This window comes from Tetrao urogallus, assembly GCF_951394365.1.
Source record: "Tetrao urogallus genome assembly, chromosome: 14".
Lineage (NCBI taxonomy): Eukaryota > Metazoa > Chordata > Aves > Galliformes > Phasianidae > Tetrao > Tetrao urogallus.
Window position 1 is genome coordinate 11,786,099 of NC_136827.1, and position 26,232 is coordinate 11,812,330.

General features: G+C 46.0%; 1 protein-coding gene across 4 annotated transcripts in view; it reads right to left on the bottom strand.

Annotated features, from left to right (window-relative positions):
- Positions 1 to 21,126: 21,126 nt before the first annotated feature.
- GRIA1 (glutamate ionotropic receptor AMPA type subunit 1) overlaps positions 21,127 to 26,232 on the bottom strand; it is a gene marked incomplete at both ends in the record, with an annotated part of 107,257 nt that continues 102,151 nt past the window's right edge. For all 4 annotated transcript variants that reach the window (XM_079542558.1, XM_079542557.1, XM_079542555.1 and 1 more), the window contains 2 exons: positions 21,127 to 21,315; positions 23,134 to 23,268. In XM_079542558.1, the coding sequence (XP_079398684.1) occupies positions 21,127 to 21,315; positions 23,134 to 23,268 (324 nt within the window). The remainder of the gene's footprint in view (positions 21,316 to 23,133; positions 23,269 to 26,232) is intronic.

A 26,232-nucleotide genomic window follows, 5' to 3' on the forward strand; every position in this document is an offset into this window, starting at 1 on the left:
AGTGGTCCTGCTGCAAGTGGCAGGAGGTATAAAGTCATGGAAGATGTGACACAGCCCTGTTGGCTTTTTCCAGCCTCAGCAGCTGGAAGCTCAGCCTCTGGGTGAGAGTTGGACATAATTTCTAATGAGAAAAAGAAGAAAAATTCAATGAAATGATCTGAAGTCCATGATTTCATTCTCTCCGCCAGGCAGCAGGGGTCTGGGTACTCACTGCTGATGGAAGAATGAAGCTCAGCAGTGATTTGTGTGACTTTCTGCCTCTCGAGCAGTGTGATTTCACCATGTTCAGCATTTCTTTGTGAACTTTCTGCCTCCTTAGAATAAGGGAGCAGAGGCTAGGTCCTTGACTGTAGGACTTGGGACAGCTCAGGGCCTCCTGAAGCAGCCCACAGTGAAGTCAAAGGGAACCAGTGGCTGATGCTGTGAACCCTGTGCAGGGGAGCAAGTGCCTGGCTGCAAGTGCCTGACTGCTTGTCTCCAACTAAAGGGAAAAAATTACTCCCTCTCCCCAGGCAGGGGAGGCTTTGCTCTGTTTTGGAATTTTCATGTCCCCTTCATAATTTCAGTGGCTTTAGGTGAAGCGTAGGATTAACATCCACTGCGTTAAGGGATTAAAATTTTTCACCACTTCATCCCTGGTGCTGGGGCTCTGTGTGCATGGGGTGGAGCAGCACTGCCTTTTGAGAAGTGCCTTTCTTTTCTGCAGGGTGGCTTGAGCCACCCCATGACCACCCTGGGTCCTTCTATGGCTCTGGTCTATGTCTGCAATGGGCACTGGAGCCACATCTGCATGGTGTACTACAGGAAGGGGCTCATGCAAACTGCTCCAGTTAGCTTAGAGTGCCTTTGGGGGTTGTGTTAGTGTCCTCTCTTTTAATTATTTGTTCTTTATCATCGTTGAAATAAAGATGTGTTGTTGGTGGTGTCTGCTTCTGCGTTGCTCCTTTGATGGAGTGGGGGGATCCCAGGTGGTAACGGGGTCAGCTGGGGACTGGGGGAGAGGTGGTGCAGGGGTGGAGGCAAGTTAGAGGGACACGGTGAAGAGGGGATAGATGGTAGCAAAGAGGAAAAAAGGGGCGAGGATCTGAGATAGTGTAAAACAGCGTCAGCACCGGGCAGGGTACCGCTAGTGCACGGCGCCATGTGCAGTTCCATGCCTTGCAGTACCGCGCTGCTCCACCAGGGGGCGGGCGGAGGCTGAGCGCGGCTGGGCGGACGGGAAGAGGCGCCGTGCTGCACGAGGTCGCCCAGCTCTCCACTGACCCTCTTCCCACCCGACCCATCCTGCACCCCTCAGTTGATGGGAAATGTCCTGTACCAGAGGTATTCATCCCCGGAGAGATCTCAGGCAGCGTTAGCACCGAGCCCTCCGCCTCTCAGCACCATCCCATCTCCCCCAGCCTCCCTCCAAAAGCTCTCCTTCCCCTTCAGTCTTCAACTCCAAACGTCAGTGACAATTTTCCCTAACAGAGTGGGCAAGCATTTAGCTAAAGAGGCAAGTAATTAATACAGCAGGCGACAGGCTGCGCCTCGTCTTTCTTTAACAAATGGTGTATTTCCAAACTAATTAGACTGAGATAGCAGTAAATCAACATGAGATTGTTAGAGCTCAGATCTTCTCTGGTAAGACTGCGCTTGCACTGAAATGGGAGCATGTTATACCTAAAGGTTAATGAAGAAAGAGGGGAAAAGCAGCACTGATTTATTTATTTTTTTATTCATGCTGTAGCAACGACACTTTGGAACAGTGACAGATGGATCACATCTTTCCTGCTTTTCAGTGCTCAGTGGGGCAGTGCCAGCGTGTAGAGAGAGGGAGCCTATATGGGGCCGTGTATCTATATCTATATCTATATCCACACATTGTCATAATGCTGAGACCCAAGGCTCCAGCCACAGCTCCTGCCTCCCCATTCCCCCTACAGCAATGCACTCTCCTTGCTTTCTCCCTCCCTGTTGATTTAAGGCTTCACAAAAGCCATCTCAGTTGAAGCAAAATATTTACAGCACTGATTAAACACCAAGGTAATGGGAAACTTGTTAAAAGTATGGAACTTGTATAAATACAGCACTATTAAAATAAAATGTGACTTTCAGCAAGAACAGCTCTCTCAGCTGTGCTGTGTTTACTTTAATTGTTTCTCTCCATTAATTACAGTCTGAGAGGGAGACTTGTGCAAATTGAAATAAATTAATCGAATTTGTTTAGTTTTGTGTGGCTGGCTTATGGGGATTGCAATTAAGTGAGAACATTCGGGGTATTAAATTACATTCTTCCCTTTTCAAGCACCAAAAATGTGAAAAAGGAGTCTTCAGCAATTAGAAGGTAAGTGAGCATTGTGAGCAATGGTTATTACAGCTCTGTGCCACAAGAATTTCACTCCTTGCAGGTGTTAAGGTTTATCCCTGAGTAAATGCAGCCTGGCTCTGTGCAGTGACAAAGGAGAGTTGGTGGGGCTGATGAGCAGAATGGGGTGGGGTGACCTGTGCTGCAGTGGGATCAGGTGTGTGTTCCTATAGAGCTTGGTCTGGTTCTGTAGTAACCAGCTGCTTGCATCCTTGCTGGCTTCCACCTCCTAACTCCAACATTTGACACAAGGAAAGGGGCTCCCAGAACCCCTGGTCCTGTGTAGGCAGTGAAACTGAAGAGAAATGTGGGCATCGTGGGGAAGGGAATCACACAATCACAGAGTTTGGGGGGGGGAAGGGACCCCTGGAGATCATCTTAACCAATTCCCTGTTAAAGCAGGTTCATGAAAGTATATTGGATGCTCAATGCCTTTAAGACACCAGAGAATCTACACTACAGTCTTATTTCATGATCCCCGCTTTGGCACATACCAGCTTTGGCACTATTCATGGCCCCTCCTGCTCCAGCCTTGCCCCCAACTAACCTGAAAGGTGGGGGCTGCATGGGAGCTTTCTTCCAGACATACTTTTCCCTCAAGAAACACAGCCAAACTCGGGCAGGAATACCAGCACTAAGGAGAAATGCATCACTTCTTCCTTAAAGAAAAAGGATTTGGGGAAAGAAGTGGGGCAATGGGGACAAGCAGCAACCTGGTTCCCTCATCCCTGCCTTGTGCAGAGCTGCTCACTGCTCCCAACCTCTGCACCTGGCTGTCGCTGTGCCTGGATGATGTATGGAGTGGCTGTGCTGCAATAGGATTTGTACCCAGAATATTGGCTGGATGATAAAGGAGTCTGTCTGCGGTGATAATTGCACCATAAATAGCGTTGGGTTCAGCAGTGACGAGTGAGGCACTTGAAAACCTCACCCTCCAGATTCCTCCTACTTCCCTCCATCTTCCTGACTGCTAACAAGCTGTAGGAATAGCTGCTTGGTTTCCACCAACCGCAGGAGGATTATTGTGCTCAGATGCAGCTGGGCGCCATCCTCACCATAAATCTTCATAGTGGAGAAAGAAAGGGAGAGGCAAAAAAATAAAACCCACCTAAATTAGATCATTACTGGAAAGCAGAGGGTAGGGCTGCTGCTGTCCCTCCTTGTTCGGTGCTTTCAGCTCCTGGGGGTGACTGTGTTGTGCTGCTGATGGGAGCTGAGAAGCTGCCAGCCAGCCTCAAATGCTGACAAACGAGAGCTCAGGCCAGGGCATGTTGTAGCAGTCAAGGGTTAGGAAGAAGAGAAAATTAATGAGGATGGATTTGGAGCTTACTCTCACTCTTTGCTTTTTGAGCCTGCAGAAAGCACGTGAGCTCTTTCGAAAGAAAAGTTGGGAGTGGATCTGGCTCTGCAGGCAGATTAACCTGCTGCTGAACTCCAAATGATACCTTAAAGCCTGGCCTGCGTGCACAGGGGGGTTCCTGCTCAGGTCTTCTGGGGCTCTGTGCTCATAACAGGACTTTGGGGAGCGTGGAAGAAGTGGTCAGTGTTGTAAAGAGGCATCTATTGATCACATCTTATTCACAGGGCAAAGGAATTTCTGCTGTGGCTCTCCACTTCCTGATAAACAGTGCCCTGCTTTGCTGCAAATAGTTAAAAAAAAAAAAAATGGACTGAGTAGCACAAATGTCCAGGGATCTGAACAAACAGCCCCCAAAAGCTTGCAAGATCTTGGCTAAAAGTTAACCCTGGAGCAGCCAGACGTGGCATCCCCCAAAAGCTGGGAAAATCCTCCCTTTCCCCACTCCATCTCAGTGTAAGGAGCACACCAGTCCATGGTGGGCAGCCCCTGGTTGTGGTTCCCCAGGGCTGTGACCCTGCAGATCAAGGCACAGAGAGCAGCAGCTCCCTCAGCTCTGCATGCACAGCTACGCAGGCTGCTCAGCAGGCACCTTTCAGCTCTGTACAAATCCATAAGCTCCCCACGCCTTCCTCTTCTACACATGCAACAAATCCAAAGACCAAATATAGAGTATGTTTTATTAATTATTTTTTTTCTTTTTTCTCTCTTTCCCCCCCATTCTGGACTGTTTGAGACCAAACTGTTTACTCTGTTTAAGCTTCAGCTTTGCAAGTTTAAATCTTCCACAGTTCCAGGTGCACCCAAAAAGATAAGGGCATTAGGAGGTGTGCTGCTGCTGTTCAAAATAAATAAATAAAGCTGAGATTAATTCAAAGCTGCTTCTTAATACTCAGTATTCCTCCACTATCTGCTGCTATTATTATATTTACCTTGTCTAAGCTGGCACAAAACACTTAGCACAACAAAAGCTGTGACTGCTCTTTGGTTCGGCGCTCCCCTCTCGCTTCTCTTCTTTGTTTTGCGCTGCATCTCTGTGTGCAGAAGGGAGGGCAGAGCTGTCACAGCCCCAAGGCCACCGATCCTCCACCGATGAGCATTTGGCACAGGATGGGCAGGGGGAGATGGAAGCACCGGGGAGGTGTAGCAATCACGGCTTGGAGCTGAAATAAGCTGTCACACTTTGTGCACCTCTGACAATAGAAGATTTGTGGAAGTAAGTGGGGCTTTAGTCCAGATTAAAAGAAGTATCCTTTCTGAGAGTCACTCCTTCTCTTGTCTTCATTTCTGAAAGTCACTCCCTGCATTTTGCTTTGCCAGTTTTCTCACTTGAGAGCTCACACCACCCACAGCACTGAGTACTGCTGAGCTCTGGCTCACAGTCAAAGCCTCCTCCCTTCAGGGAGGTGGAAACTAATCAATGAAGAACATTAAACACCAGGAAAGCCACAGCAACTTACCTTTCCCCATAAAGGTCACATTCCCACAGTGACTTCACGGTAGCACTGAGCTGAAGGCAGTGTGGGGAAGTGACAGCTCTTGGAGATAAGCTCTCATTCCTGTTTTCTGCAGGATGCTCTCAAATGGTGAAAGAAGACATTGCTGCTGAGCTGGCCTGTCATCCTGTCTTGTGCTCAGCTGAGCTTTGATTTTCCACCTGTCTGTGGGAGACCTGGGCTCTCTCATCCCTGGGTTTGTGGGCATGGGTCCACATAACCATGGGGTCCCACTGCCATGGGAACCACAGCCACTCATTCCTGCCCCAGTGCCTTTGCCCAGAGTCTCCCATGCTTTGCTGGAAGAAGGGTGATGCATTCAGATCACTCCAAGGATGCTCAGCATGATTCTTGAATTATACCTGTTACCCCAAGCTGCCCAATGTACGTCCCTGGTCTCTTGATTATCTTATCTCCCTTCCAAAGATGAACCAAGATGGAATCCAAGGAGTACAGTCATGAAGTCATGACACATGGGAGAGCACACAAGACCATCCCCTGGGACCAAGGCAGGACTGGTGGGACCATCCATCCAGGCAGCAATGGGGAACTTCTTTCCCTCAGCATTCAGCTGTCTCCAATACAGCTGCTTACTCAACACCTGGCACAAAGAAAGGCACAGGTTAGTCGTGTGGCTGTTTCTGTTGGCAGAAGAACAACAGAAATCCGGAAATAAACAAGTCTCTGTACAGATCCCTCTCCTCATATTGTAGCAGAAAATTTAAGATATTGTGCAGGGAGAGGCTAAATTGCTGGTTTGGCACTGGGCAATATTAACAAGTTTCTTCTCTGAGCTCTCATCTTTCACATCTATAGGAAGTATGACAGCACTTAATGTCCCTTTCTATTAATATGAAATGGTCCATAAGGCTCAAGTACCAGTGAAACTTCTCTTAACAAGGCCAGAAATCTGTTGATCCTTGTTTCCATTCTGACACAAAACCTGGTTAAAATCTGACTCTTTTACTTTGAGCATTACTGACAGAGCTGAGATGCAAACAACAGTTCATGCCAGCCTGACTGCTCATGACTCCTTTGCATTTAAGTTTGTGCAAGACTTTGTAAAAAGACACAGGAATTAGCATCAGGCAGTGAAAGAGAGAAGAGGAAAGGTCCTTGAACAATGCCATGTTGAGGCAAGGCAGAGCCCACTGGCTACAAGCCTAAGGAGCCAAGACATTTTGGAGCCTGCGTGAGCCATTGTATTTTGTATTCCAATTCTTTTTCTCGTGTGTATTTACCTGATGGTAGTTGGACCCCATTGAGTCTCTTGACAAGCAATTTGTTTTTAGAAGGGATGGAAAGCAGCAGGTGTTAATTCCATCACAACACCCCTCCTTCTATATCCCAAATCCTCCCATAGCCTTCATTAATAAGATCTTGTATATCACCACTGTGCCCGGTTGCACACCACAGTTATTATGAATTTCATGCACAAAGGTAAATGTAAACAGGATTAAATAAATCCTAATAATTATAAAACACTTGAAAGCATGGTCCCTCCCCCCACTTACTTGCAGACTCTTCATTCTGCCTATCTCACGCATCCAGCTCTTGCAATCATTTTTCAGGGGTAGTTTAACTTGTTCCAGGATTTTTGGCCCAAACCTCCCCTGAGATGCACAGCCGTCCCAACTTACCACCAGGCTGCCTCTGTCAGCAAGGGTGTTGCTTGAGGTTGTTGCTTCTGAATGTTTCACTTTCAGAACAGGCTGAAGCAGAAGAATGGTGCACCAGACCAGAGCACAAAGTCACCACGGCAAAACCATGGATTTTAGGGTAGCAAGGAGCTGACTGAGCCCAGCTGACAGCCACTGAAAGGCAGAAGGCAGTGATGTTTCGTTGTGCTTCCCCATTTCTCTTATGTCTCCGCAGGCTGACACCTAATTCACTGTTTGCTGCCTCTCTCACAGAAGCCCAGCTGAACACTCTGTTGGTGCCCGCAGATCAATCTCACAGAAACAGACTCATCTTCCCTCTGATCCAGAAGAGGTTTCCAAACACCTGAGTCCCCATGCTGAGTTCAGCAACATTGCTCTCCTCATTCCACTGTGCCACCAGGACCTCCCTCTGCTCCAGGCTGTTGGGGAACATAGATCCAAGTCTGCCCCACATATTGGGTTTTGTGCATTTTGTAGCAGAGGGATGGAGAGGCAGAAAAAGCTGTTTTCAATGCCCGTTATCAGTACGACTGCTTTCAGAGTTATATTACAGAGAGTGTGGATCACCCTTTGCCAGCCATGGTGTGACAGGAGAGGGATGCAGCCCAACAAGCCAACAAGCCTTTGGGGAGCTCCCAATAGAAGATCTGCAAAATTTACCTCCCTATGAGGTACCTGAATGTTTTGGCATTTTCCCAGGTTACAAAAAGGAAATCATCCACATGAGCCATATTTACTCACCCCTTCCTTTACTCAGGGCCACACTGACCTCTGCACCTTACTAATGCACGCTACCTTCATCTTCAGAAAGTTTTGTGAAGACAGTTCCACGAAACCTAGGAACATATTCTCATGAAGAGAGAGCACTTAATTTAGTACTTTTTTTTTTTTTTTTTTAAACAATTCATTATTTCCTCAACACCAGAATTTGCTGAAAGCACTCCAAGTTCTTTTTTGCAAGTGCCACGGAACAAGATAATTGTGCAATTAGTAATGCATCTCACACGTCTTGAAGTGAAGGATTTTTGCTTTCGACAAGTACAAAATGTGACATTTTGCTTTTCCATAGTGGGAAAATACTGGCCATTCCTCCCTCCCTCCTCCTTGTTTTAAGCGCACTGCTGTGCGTAATTAATAAAGATAATAAGTACCCTCAACTAAGAAGGGATATGAGAACGGCACAGACAGTGTGGATAACTGGGATTGCCAGAGCAGCCAGCAGCTTCCCAGTATTAATTATAGCTCTTGAAGAGGAGCTGTGTCCTTCCCAGCCTCCACTCCCAGGCAATGCAATGCAGAGAGCTCTGCCCATGGCCACCAGCCCATCTGTGGCCAAATTTGGATGGGAGCCCAGCACATCAGGGCAGGCTCACCTACCGCCTGCGCAGCTCCAGATGTGCTGCACCCACCCTCAGCCACAGATCTATGCCATGCGAGCACATTGACTTCACTGTACATATTGCAACAGCTTCACGTACCGTGTCACAATTTAAATGCGGGTATCATTCCAGAGTCATCCTGTGGGTTCCTGAGGGATGTACTGGGCTCCCATACATTGCTTCCCTCTCCCTTCCTGTGCATGGCAGTTCCATGTGCTGTTTCCATGGCACTCGAGCAGCATTTTGGAGCAGGGCAGGGAGGGCAGCCCAGCAGGGATGAAAGTGGGGCTTTTTGGTGCCTGCTGATGAGATGGCAACAGGAACCAGCAGGGGTGGACAAGCAGGAGCCAAGCACAGCTTATCACTCCTGTGCAGAAAGGGGCTCTTGTGGAGACAGCAGCTACTAAATACATAAACAAGCAAACATCAAACACCTCCATTCCTTCAGTCCCTGCCCCCAAGTCCCAGTGCATCTCCTGCAGCAGCCGATGGGCAGAGCAGCACTGCATGTTACTGCAGGCACCAGCCAGGGCAGCGCAATTGCTTTTTGCCCAAAGCTGAATTGCCTTGAGAATTAAAAGCTGCTGAAATCCTAGAACTGGAGTTGTGACAAAAGGCCCATCAATTGTTTTTACCCAATTAGGAGAAGCTTATATCCATGGGTGTGAGAGGTTGGGGTGAGCATGGTATAATGTCCCCAGCCAGTTGGAACAGCACATCTGGATGATTTGCACAAGGTTTGGGTGAGTCAGGGCTGAAGGGCAGATGTATTCTCCTCTGTTTTTGTAAGGGCTCAAAGATCCACCTGGATAGTTATCCAAAAAACAGATAGTTGCACAAGAGTAAGAGGCACAGATACTGCTTTAATTCAGGGATGAACTGGAATCTTTAACACAAACAGACACTAGATGGCAAGGAGAGAACTAGAGATGTTTTCCTTTTGGGTTTCTAAGCCCATGCAGAGCACACTCCTTTCACCTTTCCACCTGCTGCCCTGCTCAGTGCCAGCCCCCAGCTCACCCCGTGCTGCCAGGCAAAGCCAACCTGCACCACAATCCTCTCCTGGTCTCCTAGCACACTTCTGCTGGCTTTACAGATCGTATTTCAGGACTGATGTGAAGCTTCACTGCAATCCAATCAAACCAATAACCAACAGGGGACTATTTCCTTTCTGGAGAGGCCACTTGCAGTAGCATTATCACTTCAGCAGACTCAGAGGAGATACCTTATGATGCATCTGAGGATTTTTCACGCTAATGTGTTTACTCCATCATCAATTTGTCACTGTTTGTGTTTCACCTATGCACAAAACGAAGAACTGCTCCGGTACAGCTGCCTCTTGCCATCCTGGAATAATCAGGTGTTAAAGGAAAGGAACAAAAGCAAACAAATAAAAAGGCTTTTAGCCCCAGATTAAAAGATGAGAGTCTGTCAGAAAAGCAACAGAGATGCTATGAGGTTTTTTTAAATGCACTTTAGAGGTGAGCCATAGTGGGACAGAAATGAAGGCCATCACCCCTCCTTTACAATTGACCAGGAATACCAGGTGCTGGAGAGATCAGGAGAGCTGCCCAAGGCTGCAGAAGCAGCTGGAAGGAACAAGATGCCTTCAGGGGTTTCAATCTGATAACAAGAAAGTTGAACATTTTGCTTTTTGAGATGAGCAGGGCTCACCTCTCTCCCTCCGGATCAAGTTGGGCTTATCATCTTGTTAATGCTGCCCATTCTCTCCTCACTTCTTAGACAGGAGTTGAAACCCAGAGCGTTACCTGTCTCTCAGTCTCTTCAAGCCTTACTGCACTAAGTTCAGTTGGCAGAAAACTCAAAGAGGAGTTTTAAGTAACCAACTAAGGAAAAGCAACACCAAACCACATAAAACTCAAACCTGTGCTAGTTTTCTCTTAAGGCGTTCACAACCTCTTTTAGAGACAGGAAGCTGGGATCATTCCTAGAACATTGGAATCAAGATCCTTTCCACGCTACAAAGGGCTTTCTCTGGGAAATGAGGACGGAGGAAGAACACCCTGTTTTGAACCAGGACAGCCTGAATTGATAGAGGAAAACAAAGATCTGGAGTTGTTCCCTCAGCTACTCCAGCTGCCTTTCTCCTTCAGCTTCATTCTCCCCCCCCCTTTCCCTTCATGCTACCTTGACTCCAGATTTTGTTGCCCTACTTTTGCACAGCCCTCTCCTAGACATAAGATGAACGGTATTTTCAATTAACAAGATGTAATTGCTGTAAGCAGTAGGAGGCAGATCATTTAGAGCCAGAAAATTAATTGAAGCCTAAATGCACAGCATCGGTCCATTGCTGGCAGTACAATTATCACCATTGCTTGGTCCCTGTCATTCGGAGGCTGTGTCTACTGACTGCATAGTTGGACTTTGCTCAAACACCTGGTTTACCATGCTGAGATGTGTCCTGAAGCTGCTTTTATCCCACTTTCATCTTGGAAGATAAAGATCTCAATAGCTCTAATAGCAAACTAGATCAGGAAAGTGTCTCCAGGAGTTTTCCCTACTGATGGGACCCAAACTCGGCTTCAAAACCAAGTGGTCAGACAAAAGATCTTCCTCTGCTCCTCTGGGAGAGCTTTTGCTGTCGTATACAAGGTGACAGACCTGAGGAACCTCTCTGCTCCATAAGGACAGCAGTGAGACTTACTGACACTGCCCCAGCACTTTGCAGAAACACTCCAGCAAACGCCACCTCTCCTCAAATTACAGATGAGGGCACTGTAAGAAAAAGCCTGCTCCTTACTGTGGGATCCACATCAGAATGGTAGAAGGCAGCAGTTACCAACCAGTCCCTAGCAGGGAGATAACAAACGCATAAAAGACCCCAAACAGTATCAAATATCTTTTGCCGCCTTCTCCTCACTGCTGCTCAGCCAAGCAGCACACAAAAAAAACCTTTTTATTCCTATTCAAGTTATATTATGATCATTTCCTCCTCCCCCACCCCACCTTTCCCATTTGCGTGCTGAGCATGGTGGCAGATCCACAGGTTTGCTCAGAGCATTACTGCTCGTGGGCTCTTCCCTTCCTTGATGCCATACTGTTGGATCTGGTAGGATCTCTTGCTCCGCTGACCTCCCAGTTATTCCATTTCAGGTCAGCTTTCTCCATAGTGCCTGGCCAGCATCACGCAGGATGTTTTTGGTATGACTCAGCATTTTTTCCCTTTCTTCTTGATTTGAAGTTTTTCCAATTTTTCATAGGATTTAACAGAGGCTGCAAGAGAAAACCCTCTGCAGAAACTGTATGTACCTTTTTCTTCCACCCAGTTTTGCTTTGCAGCACAACTCATTATCTTCTCCTTAGATGTCTCACATTGACAACTTTTCTTTTATAGTCGTCATTTTAGCTAATGAGCTCCCCCACAAAATCAAATGTTTTCACAAAGCTCATTCCCATTAAACGTACCGCACCTCCCTCCCTCAGAAACACAGGCATCTTCAGGAGGAAAAACAGACAAACAAAGCAAATCACAGCAGTCTGTCACAGTCTGGCTCTGGGAAAAGCACTCAGGGCTGTTTCTCCCATTTGCAGACTGTTGGCATGAGCACAGTTATTCCTCTTGGCCCAGACACAATGAGATTTGCTCTTCCTGGCACACAGCACTACCTGACACAGTATGGTTACCAGAAGTTATACCTCCACCATTGCACTGCTTTCCTGTGAAGCCCCAGGCACATTACTCAGCAGTTTGCAGGGATACCTTTTGACCCCTTCTGATCACCATTCCATTATTTATGCACAGCAGCCCTCAGCTCTCTGTCAACAGCTGAAGAACTTCTCATCATTGAGGGAATTACCCAGCAAATCCCACAGCCTGGGAGCTTAAGGAACGTTTCTCCTCCTTCCTGAGGCATTAAAGGTGAGTGCCTTTGCAACCCACCTCATGCCTTACAGCATCAGACCACAGGCTGTCCCCTTCCTCTCACCTGGCACAGACTCACATCATCACAAAGCCCATTCACAAAAGGTATGTTGTGATCTCACCAAAGCATGCTGCAGCATAGATGGAGATTTTAGGCAGCTTGCTGAGTTCTGCTGGATAGCTGATAGGGTTGCAGAGTGCTGTCAGAGCCCATGAGTCCCTAGGAAGTGACAGCTTGGAGCTCCCAGCACTACAGCAACCACTCCACCTCCTCCCAAAGTGAATCTCTGTGGCAAACGAGCCACAGAGGGGTTAATTTATAATCCCCCATGAGCCCTCAGTGGGCACAGCTCTGACAGATTGGTTGTTAACCTCTGAAAGCACAATTAATTACACCTGGATTGTTCTTTCATCTTATCCTAGGGCGTACACACCAAAAGGAACTGCCGTCGGGAATACAAAGGTCCTGACACTTCTCTCCCCGTAAGAGCTGCTCTTTGTGCTCAGCTTTGATTGTTTTTTTTTTGATCCTTTCGTTTCAGATAACAGACTGTGCCCACCTGTGCCGGGACAAACATGCACGCACACAAAGCTCTTTGAACGTATCAATTGCTGCCCATTGAGAAAGATCAATGCCTTCTCTACAGAACATTATGATGTTGGATTGCTTTAAAACCTCTCTCCCTATCCACGTGTTCCTTCCCCCAGCTGAAGAAGACATGAGTGTGTCCATTCGCTTTAAAACCAACTGTTTCTTTAGAGGAGGAAAGTTTAATTGCATCCATGCCATGTCTCTTCCCACCTTTCACCTGAGCCAGGGTTATGATGGCCATTGGCAAACAGCTGCAACTCAGCTCACTATAATGGGAAATAAAATCACAACAGCCTGTAGCCGGAATTTTCCCATGTTTATTAGATTGAAATTAGAAATGCTGATGACCACTTTTGTTCAGTTAAATCCCCTGAAAAGCAGGGAGAGTGGAAACCACATTCATGGCAACTAATACCCAGGGGTCCTCCAGCACCTATGTGCAAGGATGGTGCTGGGCACAGGGGTGCTGTCCTATCCTGTCTCATGGCACAGTCCCACCTGTGTGATGCCACCTCCATCTGCATGAGTAGGGAGAGGATGGGATGGAGTTAGCCAGGATGGAAATGGGCACGGATAAAGTGGGCCGAGTGGTGGGGAATTTCTGCCTCTCTCTCTCAAAAGAGGGGAAAAAAAACAAAAAAAAACAACAAAAAACCAAGCTAAACAGAAACAAAGATTTTCTCCAAACTAAGTTCAGGGGCACTTTATTTGGAAATCTTCCTAGAAATCTGTAATTTTCTACACAGTAATTGCAGACCATTTGCAGCCAGCCTTTGCTGCTAGGGACTTTCGCTCCATCAAGATTTTTTTTTGCTCCATTATGTTTTTACTCCTGCCCATCTGTCCTGCTGTGCTGTGCCTCCGTGCTACAGCTTTCCAATGGCAGCTCTGACCCCACAGAGGAGAGGCAGCAAGGGGCCACTGTGCACTAACAGTAGCTGTGGTCAGCACTGGGGCAGATGTTAGAGGGCTCAATGGAGCCTCCTATAAGCTCCCCTGCACTCCCATCACCAATGGGGTGGGTGAGTGGGGGGCTCAGCTGTTGGCTTTGCAGAGAAAAGCATTGGGTGGGCTGTGAAGCCGTGCTGCTGGGTGTGGGGATGTGCCACCTCCCCTGTGTCACAGCCCTGCGTCACTGGCACTGCCCTGCTGCTGCCTGCTGTGTTAGTGGAGAGAGCTGCACCAGCCCTAGGAGGAGCTGAAGCTCTTCATTTTTTTGCTTTTGTTTGTTTGTTTTGTTTTGTTTTGTTTGTATTGTTTTGTTTCTATCGTTTCATTGTTTGCAAACTGTCTGAACCCGCTTTGCAACCAATAGCGCTTGGAACCCACAGAAGGGCAGCAGCCACGCTGCAAGTATCCATTTCCATCCCCTCTGCACCAGGTTGTGACTCCATTCACCCGCTTGGCACTCCCATGCCTGAGTTGCCCTGCCCTGCCAGCCCCTTGCAGAGAGACCTGGACTGGTTCCACAGCCTGGCAGCACCTCTCCATCTCCCCTGGGGCTTTCTGATGCTCTCATGAAGCGTGGTGTGCAACGAGCTGCACCAGGGCTCAGCAGCGTGCAGAGGTACTGAGGAGGGGTGGGTGGGAGGAGCCCTCAAACCCATTCCCTTAACTGGATCCCATTGTAGTGACACAACCAGACCAGTAGCATTTTCTTTAACAAATATGAATCCCATGGATTTGCTCTGATGTAATTACGCGTCCTGCATTAAGCCAATGCTCCCACTGTCTGTGGCTGCTAGCATAATTAAACTTAATGTACTTTTAATGATGTCTTCTTAGCTCATGCATTCATATATGATTAGAATCAAACACGAGGAGCTGTCACGAGTCCAGGAGAGCTCTTTCGGCAGCTCCTGGTGGGACTCACATTGAAATATTAATAATGCAGATTTCGAAGCTAACAACATCGGTTTTGAAGTGGGGAAAGCTTGTCACACGGTTTGAGCTACTCTGAGGCAGCAAAACGGCTTCTCTTTCAAGTTCAGCCTCTCCCCGTCTTGCACAAGAGCTCCTGGGATCAGAGGAATTTATGGTTTACTTTGTAAAGATGTCATAAAATAAGTGCCCAGCAGTGGCTGCTGCTGCTCTGCCCTGGCATGCTCTGTCTTTGCTCCTGTTCCCCTTTCCTGTCGTTTTTCCTCAAACTGGAAGCTCTGGCACTCTGCTTTTGTTTCTTGTTTGCTGAATGAGATCAGGCTTTGTCCCTGCCCCACAGCTTCTTGGTGTCAAGATATTGTTTCCTTGAGCTGTGCACTACCTTGTGCAACTTGGTGGAGCTTTGGGATTGATACTTGGCTCCAGAGCCCTACTCACAGCATACTGCAGATGTTATTATTATTATTGTTTTTTTTTCTTTTGGCCCATTGGCAGATAGGTCATCTTTTGAGTTCCTGAGAGCAAGTTGTGAAATTGTCTGAAATCCTTCCAACAGGAAAGCATTGATTTATTACACTGTAATACTGATGCGAGCAACACCGTGCACCTTTCATCTAAAAAGTCAGGACTTATAGAACACGACATGCCATTAATTCTGATGCCAGCTCAAACGGAGGAGGAAATGCTGCCAAAGGGATCCAGACAGCATGTTAAACCAGCCCTGCAGAGTAATGAACACACTCTGTGCTGTTACATTATACAGTATTGATCCTTAGGAATGAAGAGGTACCTTGACAGCTAATTTGGGCCATCAAAAGCTTCTCTTAATATATGAGTATGCATATGTGTGTGTACTACCCAATTAGCGCAAACACTGGCTTCTCAGTATCCCCTGCCGGGGTGAGGATTGCTGCATTTCCCTGCTCTGGGGACAAGTTTCCCTTTGCACGTGGCTGGGAGCTCTCTTGCTAGCAGCCCAGTGCAGAGGATGCCCTGAGCCAGGAGCACTCTGGACAGTGATGACTCCCTGGGAGAGCTGTGCACCACCTTGACTTGTTTTCTGCACAGGATGGAGATGGATGCACTGTGCTGCATGCCCTAAGCTACGAGCAGTCCCGTCCTGTGTCCTTCTGCCCTTCCTTGCGTGACTTGGTAGATGTATTCTTGAAGAGAAATGGGGTCACCATTCCTTTGTGACTCCTGCAAATCCATCCTGCCTATGTTAGTAAGAGATTGTCTTTTCTTTCTTTCAGCTTTCTCTTTCTTTTCAACCAGAATTTTGTTGTTGAGGATGAGGTCCCTGGCATTAGGACTGCTACATAGCTTAAACTTGGATTGCCTTTTTTTTTTTCACCCAGGTTTCATACGTTATTTGTATGCATGGAATGTGCTTATCACAGCCACTGCTACCTTCTGCCATCCTTTCCCAACTCTGTTTGCAGCTGGGGCATTGAAGTGTGCACCACTCCACTGAAGTCTCCTTGCTGCCCAGCAGTGTGATTGGTTGTGGGATCACTTCTGCCCTGGACAAAGCTGGATTTTCATCTCTCTTCCCATCCCAAGGAGTTCATGGGCTGGCTATGTTGTGTCACAGAGCTATCCATAATACCACCACAATGTACATACATATGAGATCCTACCACATGTTGCAGTGCTGTAGGTGGGACTGACAGACGAAGGAGAGATGGGGATGGAGATAAAGGGGTGGTGCTGGAGCAACATGACCAACAGTTTCCTTGTAGCCCAAGCAGCTTTGGTATTAACATCTTTTGAGCTGGGATCTGCATGTGGATTTTGCCCTGCAAAGCCCTGCCCTGCTGCAGATCAGTGGGCTGCCATGAATGCACAGTGACATCATTGCTTTTCTGTTAATTGATTACTGGCTACCAGAGATGCAGGCATGAAGGCTTGTACCTGCAGCAGGCTGGCAAGCCACAAAACTATCAGTGATGTTCGGAAAATTGCTCTGAGCCCATAGGTAACATAGAGGCAAAAGGGGTATCTGTAGATATCTGCAGCTACAACAGCCATCAAAGAACAGGCCACACAAGTCCCTGAAAGGTATTTGCAGTAAATCTGGTACACCTGCTGACAGAAAAGGCCTGAAGCCATCTACCCTACTATTTCCAAGGTGCTGCCTCAGAGCAATCTCCATGCCATGTTGGAGAATATCCATACCCCACTGTGATGGGTCACTTGAGCTCTGACGTGCCTCTGTGCTACCAATGAATCGTGCATCAGGATGTTTGATGGCGACCACTGGGTTACAGCAAATGTTGTTGTATATGCTCCTGCCCTATCCCTTCACTGAGCTTGGACAAGAGAGTTTTTTGTTGTGTTTGCTGACAAGTATATGCATGCACAAGCAAGTCGACACAAATCCTTTTGGATCACCCTAGCCTTGTGCCCTGGTGCTGAGATTCTGATCCCATAACAAAAGCATGGATTCGGTGATGTGTCTGTTCAGTATTCAGTGTTTTTGCTGGTTTTATTTTTGCTAAAGACTTTTTCATAAGGGATATTTGCTTTTGCCAAAAGGGAATTTTGTCTTGCTTTTGTCAAGAGATAAAGGAAAATTTGTTGTGCATGTCTGCATTGTCACTGGCAATGTGAGCAAAACACTGAAGGAGCAAGGGGAGCATTTTGAGATAAGGTTCAAGCCCATCATACAGTACTGGATGTCCAAACAAGTGCGGAAGACCAAAATGGGCTGATGCAGCATAGTCTGCCCACAGAAAACTTCTCTCTCAGGCCCCTTGATTTGGAGTTTCTTGTGCTTTGAAGCCTGAGGGTTCACAGTCCATTTCCATTAATTCTGGCCCTTGCTGATTCTCCTCCTAAAATTTACCAGTGGCTGAAATCCCCTTGAGAATGTTGGAGACCTTGAGTCTATAACCTCAGCCTGTGGGGTGAGCTGAGATGCCTGGCTGAAGGCATTTGGGTGTCTCAGCTTCCCCAGCCAACACATAGGAATGATGCCATGGGGAAGAGATGTCCTTCCACATTTGTGGCACCAAGGGCTACCTCAGAGCGTGGCACTGGTGTAGCATTGGCATGAATCAGTAGTTAGCATTGGCAGCTGTCTATGGTGCTTTAAATCCCACTCTCTTTCCCACTTCAGCAGACTTTTGAAAGAGGAATTAAGCAGGTTAATTGCATGAAAATTGAGTGAGAAATATCTTGAATGTCTGAGCTTCTGAAACAGCATGACAGCTCCCAGGAAAACCAATCCTGGTGTGGATTTTTGGACCAGTGCTGGTTCTGAATTCTCTCTCAGCTGACTAGAGCTTCCTTGTGTAAAAACAAGCTAAAATGCTGAAATTGCCCTCCTCGGAAAATAACGTCATAAAACTCTGAACAGTAAGTAAAATATTTAACTTTGAACCCAGTGAATGTTTAGCTTCCTGGCTCTTGGGAAAATATTAGATAGATTCCCAATTTCAACCTGAAGCAGTTTATTTGGCTGCTGTTCACAAGTCAGACACAGCAATAATGAAGGAAATTTTGTTTGATTCAGGTTGGGTAATATTGCCTGAGGGGTAACATCATTTTCACGTCCATACATCCAGCACTGGCACAAAACAGCGTGGACAGGTATGAAAAATGGATCATGGATCCTTGGTGCTAAAATTCCAGCTGATAGTTTCACTCTTGTATAAATAATAATTGCCAATACAAGTGTTGAAAAGAGAATGTGAAAATAAAAACACTGCTCAGTTTGTTAAAGCAAAATCCTTAGTAGCAGTGACAAAAGAAAAAGAAATAAAGGAAAATAAAATAAAAAGAGTTAAAACAAATATAGCTGGTAAATAAAAGATCCAGGTACCAAAGAGCAAAATTTAATGAAAGCCAAAACTGTTAAATATGGATTCCTGTTGAGAAAAAATGTCAATGTCTTTAAGAGTTTTACCGTTACTCTATTTTTAAGAAAAGTGTAGTAAAAATACATATTACAAGTTAACATTTTTCCACGCTTTTGTCCTATTCCTCTTTTTTTTTTTTTTTTTTTTTTTTTTTTTAACCCCGTCGCTGATCAAAAGCCTTTGAAGACCGCATCCCACATCTTCATGTCACAGGTAGTCAGTCCTGGCACAGGCGCGCTGCTTCCCACAATGCCATCGATGTCTGCATGCCCAGCGGGGCTCCCTGTGACCTGCCACCATGGTGATCATGTCTTTGGAGGAGGACAGAGCACTGAAGGGCTTGACAGCCTTCTCTGGGATGTGGCAAGATCTGAGACAGCAGATGACTCCGAGAGCTTTGGACATGGAAGCAGGCTAGCGCGAAGGATTGCTCCGACCATGTTAGTGCTTACATAGAACTGAAGTTAAAGTTAAGGAAAGTGGACTAAAAATAGTGATAATCAACACAGAGTGACTTGTAGAGGTGTTTGGAGCAGCTGATGACAGAACTCATGTTTGGTGATGAGAGATGAAGACCACAAGGGTTTCCAGCAGCAGAGAGAGGAAAACATGGCACTAGACATGCTGTGCCTGAGCTTCAGACCTTGATTCTTTGACTTGCTGGTGTCCAAAGCGTTGCAAGACAAGCAGGTAGATGGAACAGATGCTTTGGACCAGGCTGGTGTTAAAGGTGGTAAACGTATTGCTCTACAGAGTACACTAATGGAAACTGGTGTTCAGTCAGTTTCCAGCCCTATGGACAGCTGTATGGGCCAATCCTCCTCATAAACTTGTGCCAGTCATTTGCCTGTATAACTTCGTGTTCACTTCCCTTTCTTCTTTTTCTGCTCCTCACTTGCTACGTTGCAGGAAGGGAAAAAAAAAAAAAAGAAAAAAAAAAAAAAGGAGAGAGAAAAAAGCAGTTCAGAACACTCCAATAGCAGCTCAGTCCCCGGGCAGATATTTGCTGAGTGAGAGAAGTTTTGAACTTTATGTGCCATCGGTGATGGGACAAGGCTGGGTGGATTCACTGTGGTCCCTGCCCTGCAGATCTTCTCTTGCTCTAGATACTCCCATAGTGATTCTTCACTTCTGGGGAAGTTTCTCAGGCCCACCAGGATGGGAAGTGTCCATGCCAAAGATTCACAGAATAAATCTTTTGTGTGGTTCTGGAAAGCCATCCTTGTCCCTTTGATTCCTGTAGCTGGGCTCCCAGCTGCCTGTCCCTCAGTATGGGTTTCTGCAATACCGAGTTTGGTATCTGCTTTCCTGGCTTGGGGATGCTTTCCCCTCGCTAAGGATACACGAGTAGGAATCTGCTACGTTTGGCATTGAAACCAGAGAACAGGCCACAGCTTGACAGGAAGGTTGAGTTTGACCAGCTCTGATGCAATCATATGTCATGAATGCTTGAATGAAGCTCTTATAGGATCTCCTTTATGTTTGCTTCAGCAGTTCCTTCCAGAAAGCCATTCTGGCCAACTGTCTAAGATATGTCCCTTTTCATTAGAAAAATGGCCATAAAGGGATTTCAGAGCAAAAAGGCTGGGTTATTCCCACTGCAGCCCCATGACTTCTAGTGTGTTTTACTGGTTAATAGGCAGCCATCTAGAACTAGATGTCTTGAGATGATATTCCCGGCTCAAGGTGGCTCCCTTATGTGACCACCAAAAAGGGAGCATACACAGAAGCTAAGCAATGAAGAAAGGGTTCACAATTGCTTATTAGCCCCCAGTATCCTAGGCAGGAGCGTGGCATGTAAGGGGAATACTGCATTTATCTTCTCTCTTCCATAAACAGCAGCTACCACGATCTTAGACCAGCCACCTGCTCTAATATGCCATGCATGATGCTCTCCTCTCCAGGCACATAATTCTTCTCTTGGACTGCCACCCACCATCTCTGGAAGAATTAACACTTTATCATCAGGTTACCTGGGGTTTCCAAACTCACTCATATCTTTGCCTCTGTAAGACAGCCTCATATTCTTTTTCAGTTTCTTCTTGCGTCCAGTCCTTCCTGTTGCAGGGAGAGCCATTCGCAGCTCTGTCTGCCTTGTTGCAATAACTCCACACCCCAAATTCACAACAGAATCACGATAGACAAAAGGGGTCGATGTTGACACCCTGCTGGGAGTTCAACTTGTCATTCATTGGAATTTCTTTTTGCTGTTAGTAGCTCAGATGTTACGGTTTGCATCCCAAACTAAACCAGATTAAAGGGCTGAGCAGGGAAAGGGGAAAGGACTGATGTTACCCTGACACCACAGGAATTAGTAAGAAAAAATGTATATATTGCACACACTAAGACTTATTAACAACCAAGTTAAAACAAAATGGCATAGTCCTCATTAGTGTTCCAGTGGTTCTTTGATCAGGGATGGTTCACGAGTCTGTTAAATCTCATTATGCTCTCCTTATTGCAGTACAGACCTGTTTCTGTTCTCCTGCCGGTGGATCTGTTTGCAAAAGAAAAAGGGAAATAGATTTGATTTCCTCGAGAAGATCCATCCAATTGTCCCTTCTGTCATCGTCATTTGTCTTGTTGGTGTTGGGTTTGTTTTTGGCTCTGGAGGGGGTGGAGTTGGGCTGTCCCTGCTCTCACCCAGGCAATGGGTCAAAAGGCCAATTATAATCCCGTGGCTCCCAGGGACATGCCAGTGCTGTGGCTCATGCACGGGATCGTCTGCATGGATTTGGGGAAATCGTGGCTGACCACACGTCCGTTTTCTCCACTGCCTCCTGCTGCAGCCGGCCTGGGAAGGGTTGATGTCCGTATGGCTTCGTTGATTGATTGCTGTGGGATTAAACAAAAACCCTTTTTAGGAAAGACGGGGGGGTCTCCCCCTGTCCTTAGCAATGTTGGAGAAATTACAATACAAAGAAATTGTGTTGTGCTTCTATCACTGTTCTCTCCTTCCCTGCCTTCATTCACTCTCACTTTATGCATGTGCCTTCTGCACCTTCTCTGTTAATTCACACCTCTTCTACATTCAAAATTTAATGTTTCTGCAATGATTTGGAGTATAAAGCAAACATGCCATGTGCAAAAACTATTCAAACTCTACAACATCAGAACAATCACACTGGATCTGCTCAGAGGTACTGTGCACTTTCTCCCATATATATGCTATTACTACTCCTGTAGTGTTACATATGATGGGCTCTGACTCACTGCAAGCATATGTTTAACCTTCCACATGCGAGAAACTGAACATGTGCCTTTGTTTTTGTCTACAGAGATAACTGAGGTAGGGAATGCTAGGAAATGCAAACCTAATTCAGGAAACTAATTCTCATCTTCCTGTTCCAGATACTGTCCAAAGCATTTGTTTTACAAAATCTAAGGAATCTCGTTTCTTAGAATTCTAAAACAAGAGATCTTTTGATTTCTTTGCATTTATGGCTATTTCCATTTTTTACACCTTTTCTTGTCCTTGTGCTCTCACTGCCTGTAGAATTTCCTGAATCACAATGTCAAAAAGAGTTATTGCACATTTTCAGTGAATGAGAAATGTTATTATTGCTGACAAAATGTTAAGCATGTTGTGAAACGGTGACATAAAGCCCAGAGGAATGATTGCTTATTTTCTTTTTGATTCTGGGTAAGTTTCAGTGCCCAGGGAAGTGAAAATCTCTCTAAATTTTATGAAACCTGCTGCATGCTTCCTATAACATACTGACTTCCATGCTCACGAAATGTAAAAACTGGATGTGTTACTGTTACAGCTCAGATCCTGCTGCACCCTTCTGCACAATGGTATCCGTGTAAGGGATCACCTCTGCTAACCATCTGAGTCAAGACGTACTTGTTCCCCAGATGCTGCATTAAATGTGCATTCCCAAGGCTCTCAAATTTAATCCCTCTTGACAGGACACAAATTTAGGCACACCAGGAATTAGGACTGAAACAAATCTCTCAGGCCTTAGGAAGTACTCTGCTGCTAGACTGTGACAGAATAGAGAAAAAGACATTTCAGGAAACATCAAAAGACAGTTTGGTTTGTCCTTCTGAAAATCCGTAATTCTGACTTTGGAGATCCCACTTCACCTACCCAGGGTACCTATCTGGGAGAACGTTGTCCAACCAGGGTTCAAGGCTAGAAATCTGGCAAATGCTCTGAGCATCTGTCACTGCTGCCTACCTGCAAACAGTGCCAACAGGATGCCAGCAGAGGGAACAACAGGATCTGATTCATTATTACACTACCCCAGTTCTATCTTGCTGTTAACTGCTTGAGTTGGGGGATTTTTTTTACTGCAGTAAAGGCTGTATCACACCAACTCCAACACACTTCATCCATGCTGCACACACATTGCCATAGCCTGCTTTAAGGAATGGCAATGTGTTCCTGTTACCATTTGTGCTATGATTTCACTCTATATCTGGACTTTGAATGAGTATTATGCCACATGTCTGATCTTGCATCAGCTCATGGGTTAGGGCTCATTTATCCTCTCTTAGCTTCCTCCGGTGCTCCTATTTCTTTCTAGCAAGTTAAGTAATAAGATCACTTCATTATCCCTATGTCTTTTCTTCCACCCATGTTCTGGGCTGCATCCGTCTCTGAAGGCAGCTTTGGAGCCAGGGTGGTGTCAGAGAGAAGGTGTGAAAGGCCTGGGAATGGGTTGCCACCTTCATCCGCTTTGATTCACTTCTGGACTTGTAACAAAACTCGATTAAGGCAACCAGCATGGCTAGTCCGAGCCCGCCGATGAGGATATAGAAAACCCCCGCCACATTGCTGAGACTCAGAGCGCTCGTCTTGTCCTGGAAGAGAAAGGAGAAGGGAGGGCATGTGGGAAAGAGAACAACAAAATTAATATGAGATTGTTCTGGTAGAGATGCTGTACAAAATAGCAATGTTGGCATTACATCATCTCCCTCTTTAAGTGCGCACGTGACATTTCTAAGAACATTTTCAATTTTTAATTCAGTGTCTAGTAAATCTAACGTTTCCCTCGCACAAACACATAAACATTTTTTCAGCAGTGTGACTTTTTGTAAAGGTTTGGGATCGCCGTTTTTCAATCATCTAACTCGAACGCTTATTCACCCAAAATGTCTGGTTTAAATTATTGATTAAAGGAGGAAAAAAGTTCTCTGCCTGTGTGACATTTGCTCGTCCCTGATGTCTTGCCTGAAATAACCTGTTCTCTTGGAAATGCTCATTCCTTCATTCCTAGATTGTTTCCCCCGCAAATTCTGTTGCTGAGCAACACATCGAAATGGCTGGGTTTTCTTTTTTTTTTTTTTTTATTCCTTTCCTCTCTAATATTGAGGTTGAGGTGACACCTGAGCTGTCCCTATAAACACACTCCATTTCTGTGTTAAGAAGACAGTTATTTCATATGCAATCAAGAGCTGCTGATGCGTGTCTAAGCTAATTATTTGGTTTGCAATAAATAGGGCTATTAATGGACTGCTACTCACAGCCAGCATTTGTGTTCTGATTTTACAATGCCTAAATGGCTCTCTGGGGAAGAGGTGAGTCTCAGAATGACTCATTTCATCAGCAGGGAAACTGAGTCCCCTACATCCAACCCAGACGTCACTCAGTGCCACTCTCAAAGTGTGGTCCATGCTGACCAGGTGGATTTGGGGCATTAGGATCACTCTGGGCAGTGGTAGGATTCAAAAACTTGGCTCAGCTTCATGTGCCAGACTCTTGCTTCTAAGTTAGGCTTTCTCTTTATAGTCCACCAGGCTGAGGTGCCCTGCTCCGTGCTCCTTGTTGCTCTGCAATACTGACTCAATATGCATTTCCATTACAGCTTCCCCAGAGCAGGCCCAACAGATCAGAGCCAGTCTATTGGAGTGACCGGGGTTTGATCAGTGTTGACGGTCCCACTCACTGGATAAGGGAAGAAATCTGCATAAAGCTCTCTGGAGATGCAGATAAGGAATAACATGTATGACTTGTAGGCATTTCTGTCATTGGAAATGAAGCCCTCGAGCAGTTCTTAGTGTTCCCCACTGCTCTGCAGAGATACAGACGGCTGGGTTGCAGAGCTTGTTCCTTACCCTGCTAGGACAGTAGATTCATTTTCTTTCCTTCTCAAGTTTTACAATAAGCAGCCCAAACTTTTTGGGAAGTACAATAGCAGAAAGCTATACTGGATCAATGTCAAAAAGGTCCAAAACCAAACACCAGTGTTTTCATGGACAGCTTTGGGTCAAGAGCAGTCTGTCAGGAGCCTACATTGTCCTTCAGGCAAGTATATTTTGTAAAGGATTCCATCTTTCGAAGAATTAGGATCTGTTGACAAAAAGATTAGACCACAAAATATAGAAACATTCCAGTTTTCAAAAAGCTGCCATAACAGAATAGAACATCTCAGGAATCTTTTTTTACTGCCTCTCCTTCACCTCATCCCATTATCCTGGTGGAGCTGCAAAGCCTTCTGTCTGTGTCCACATGGAGCACGTGTCATTGGTTCTAGTGCCACAAGGAGAAACCTTCCATCGTGAGCCTGCTGCTGAGCCCCCTGTGTTACAATGCTGCGGATGTGATGGTCTCCGCTGGTGGACAGCTTTGGTTCCTCTATTATGTAATGATCATACACCAGTCAGTTTGCAATCTTGTCGATGCTTCTACTGTGCTCTCTCTAATGAGAGATTTCTGCAAATATCCTCTTAGTTTCTGCAGTTTTCCATATTTGAAGGGTAATATATCTGGTCTCTTATAATCTGCCTCTGTGTATTTTTTTTTCTCCCAGGCTTGACGGTACTTTTGTTCAGCTATCTCTGTGCTGATTACTAGGAAAAAAAACTTTTAAGCACCAGCAGAAAAATGTACAGAGTTTTTTTTTTTTTTAAGCAAAGATTTGGAAGAGCAGAGCAATTACTCTGAGAAAACTGGGTTACCACACATCATGTATTCTGCCTCTTCAAAGCCAGACTGAAGGGGCTGCACCAGCTTGAGGGAGGGACAAAGCCCCTCGAGGTGTACTGCCCTCCTTGACATCCTAATCTTTAATCCTGGTTTCTTAATGAAAAGTGGCTGATTAGAACGTGCTTAGGGGGAAAGATGGGACAGAGAAGGAGGCAGAGTTGCCTATTTGTCTTAATAATAATTTTCAACCCATACTTCCAGCTTGATTTGATAGAGGGGTGGAGATGTTCAAGATATGAAGGATCTTCAAGCCTTGTGAAAAAGCTTTAGAAAAGAAAAAATGCATTAGTGCTCCCTCTCAAATAAAGTACCAGCACAACTGGCCAGCAGGGTGACCCATGACCACATGGGTCACGGGTCTTTGACTTAAAGCCGTCCAACTTTGGAAAACCAGGCTTCATGAGAATACGAGTTTGAAGTTTTTCTGGCCACAATATTCTTGCAATCCCACCCCCAGTTTGTGAGTCATGGTCCAAATGGAGACATTCTCAACCAGATGTAAGGGTAGGAAGGTCTGGCAGCCAGAATTGGCTAGTTCTTCATGTCCACTTTCTTCCTGATGTCACATCAGACTGACTGGTAAATGACAGAAGATGGACCAAAGCAGTTGACTTCACCAGTATTTCACACAACTAATTTTAGGCCTGCTGTGAGGTACCTGCATTTGCTTTGCAGCAGCATAATTATTACCATTACCACCACTACTACTTGGATGATTTGGTTGAACTGAGTCTTCTCTCCCAGCAGTACAGAAGCCAAGGAAAGCCCAGTGAGGCACAGCAGGGGGCAGACTTGCTGGGATGGGAAGAACAGCTATGTTTCTCTTCTACCACCACTAT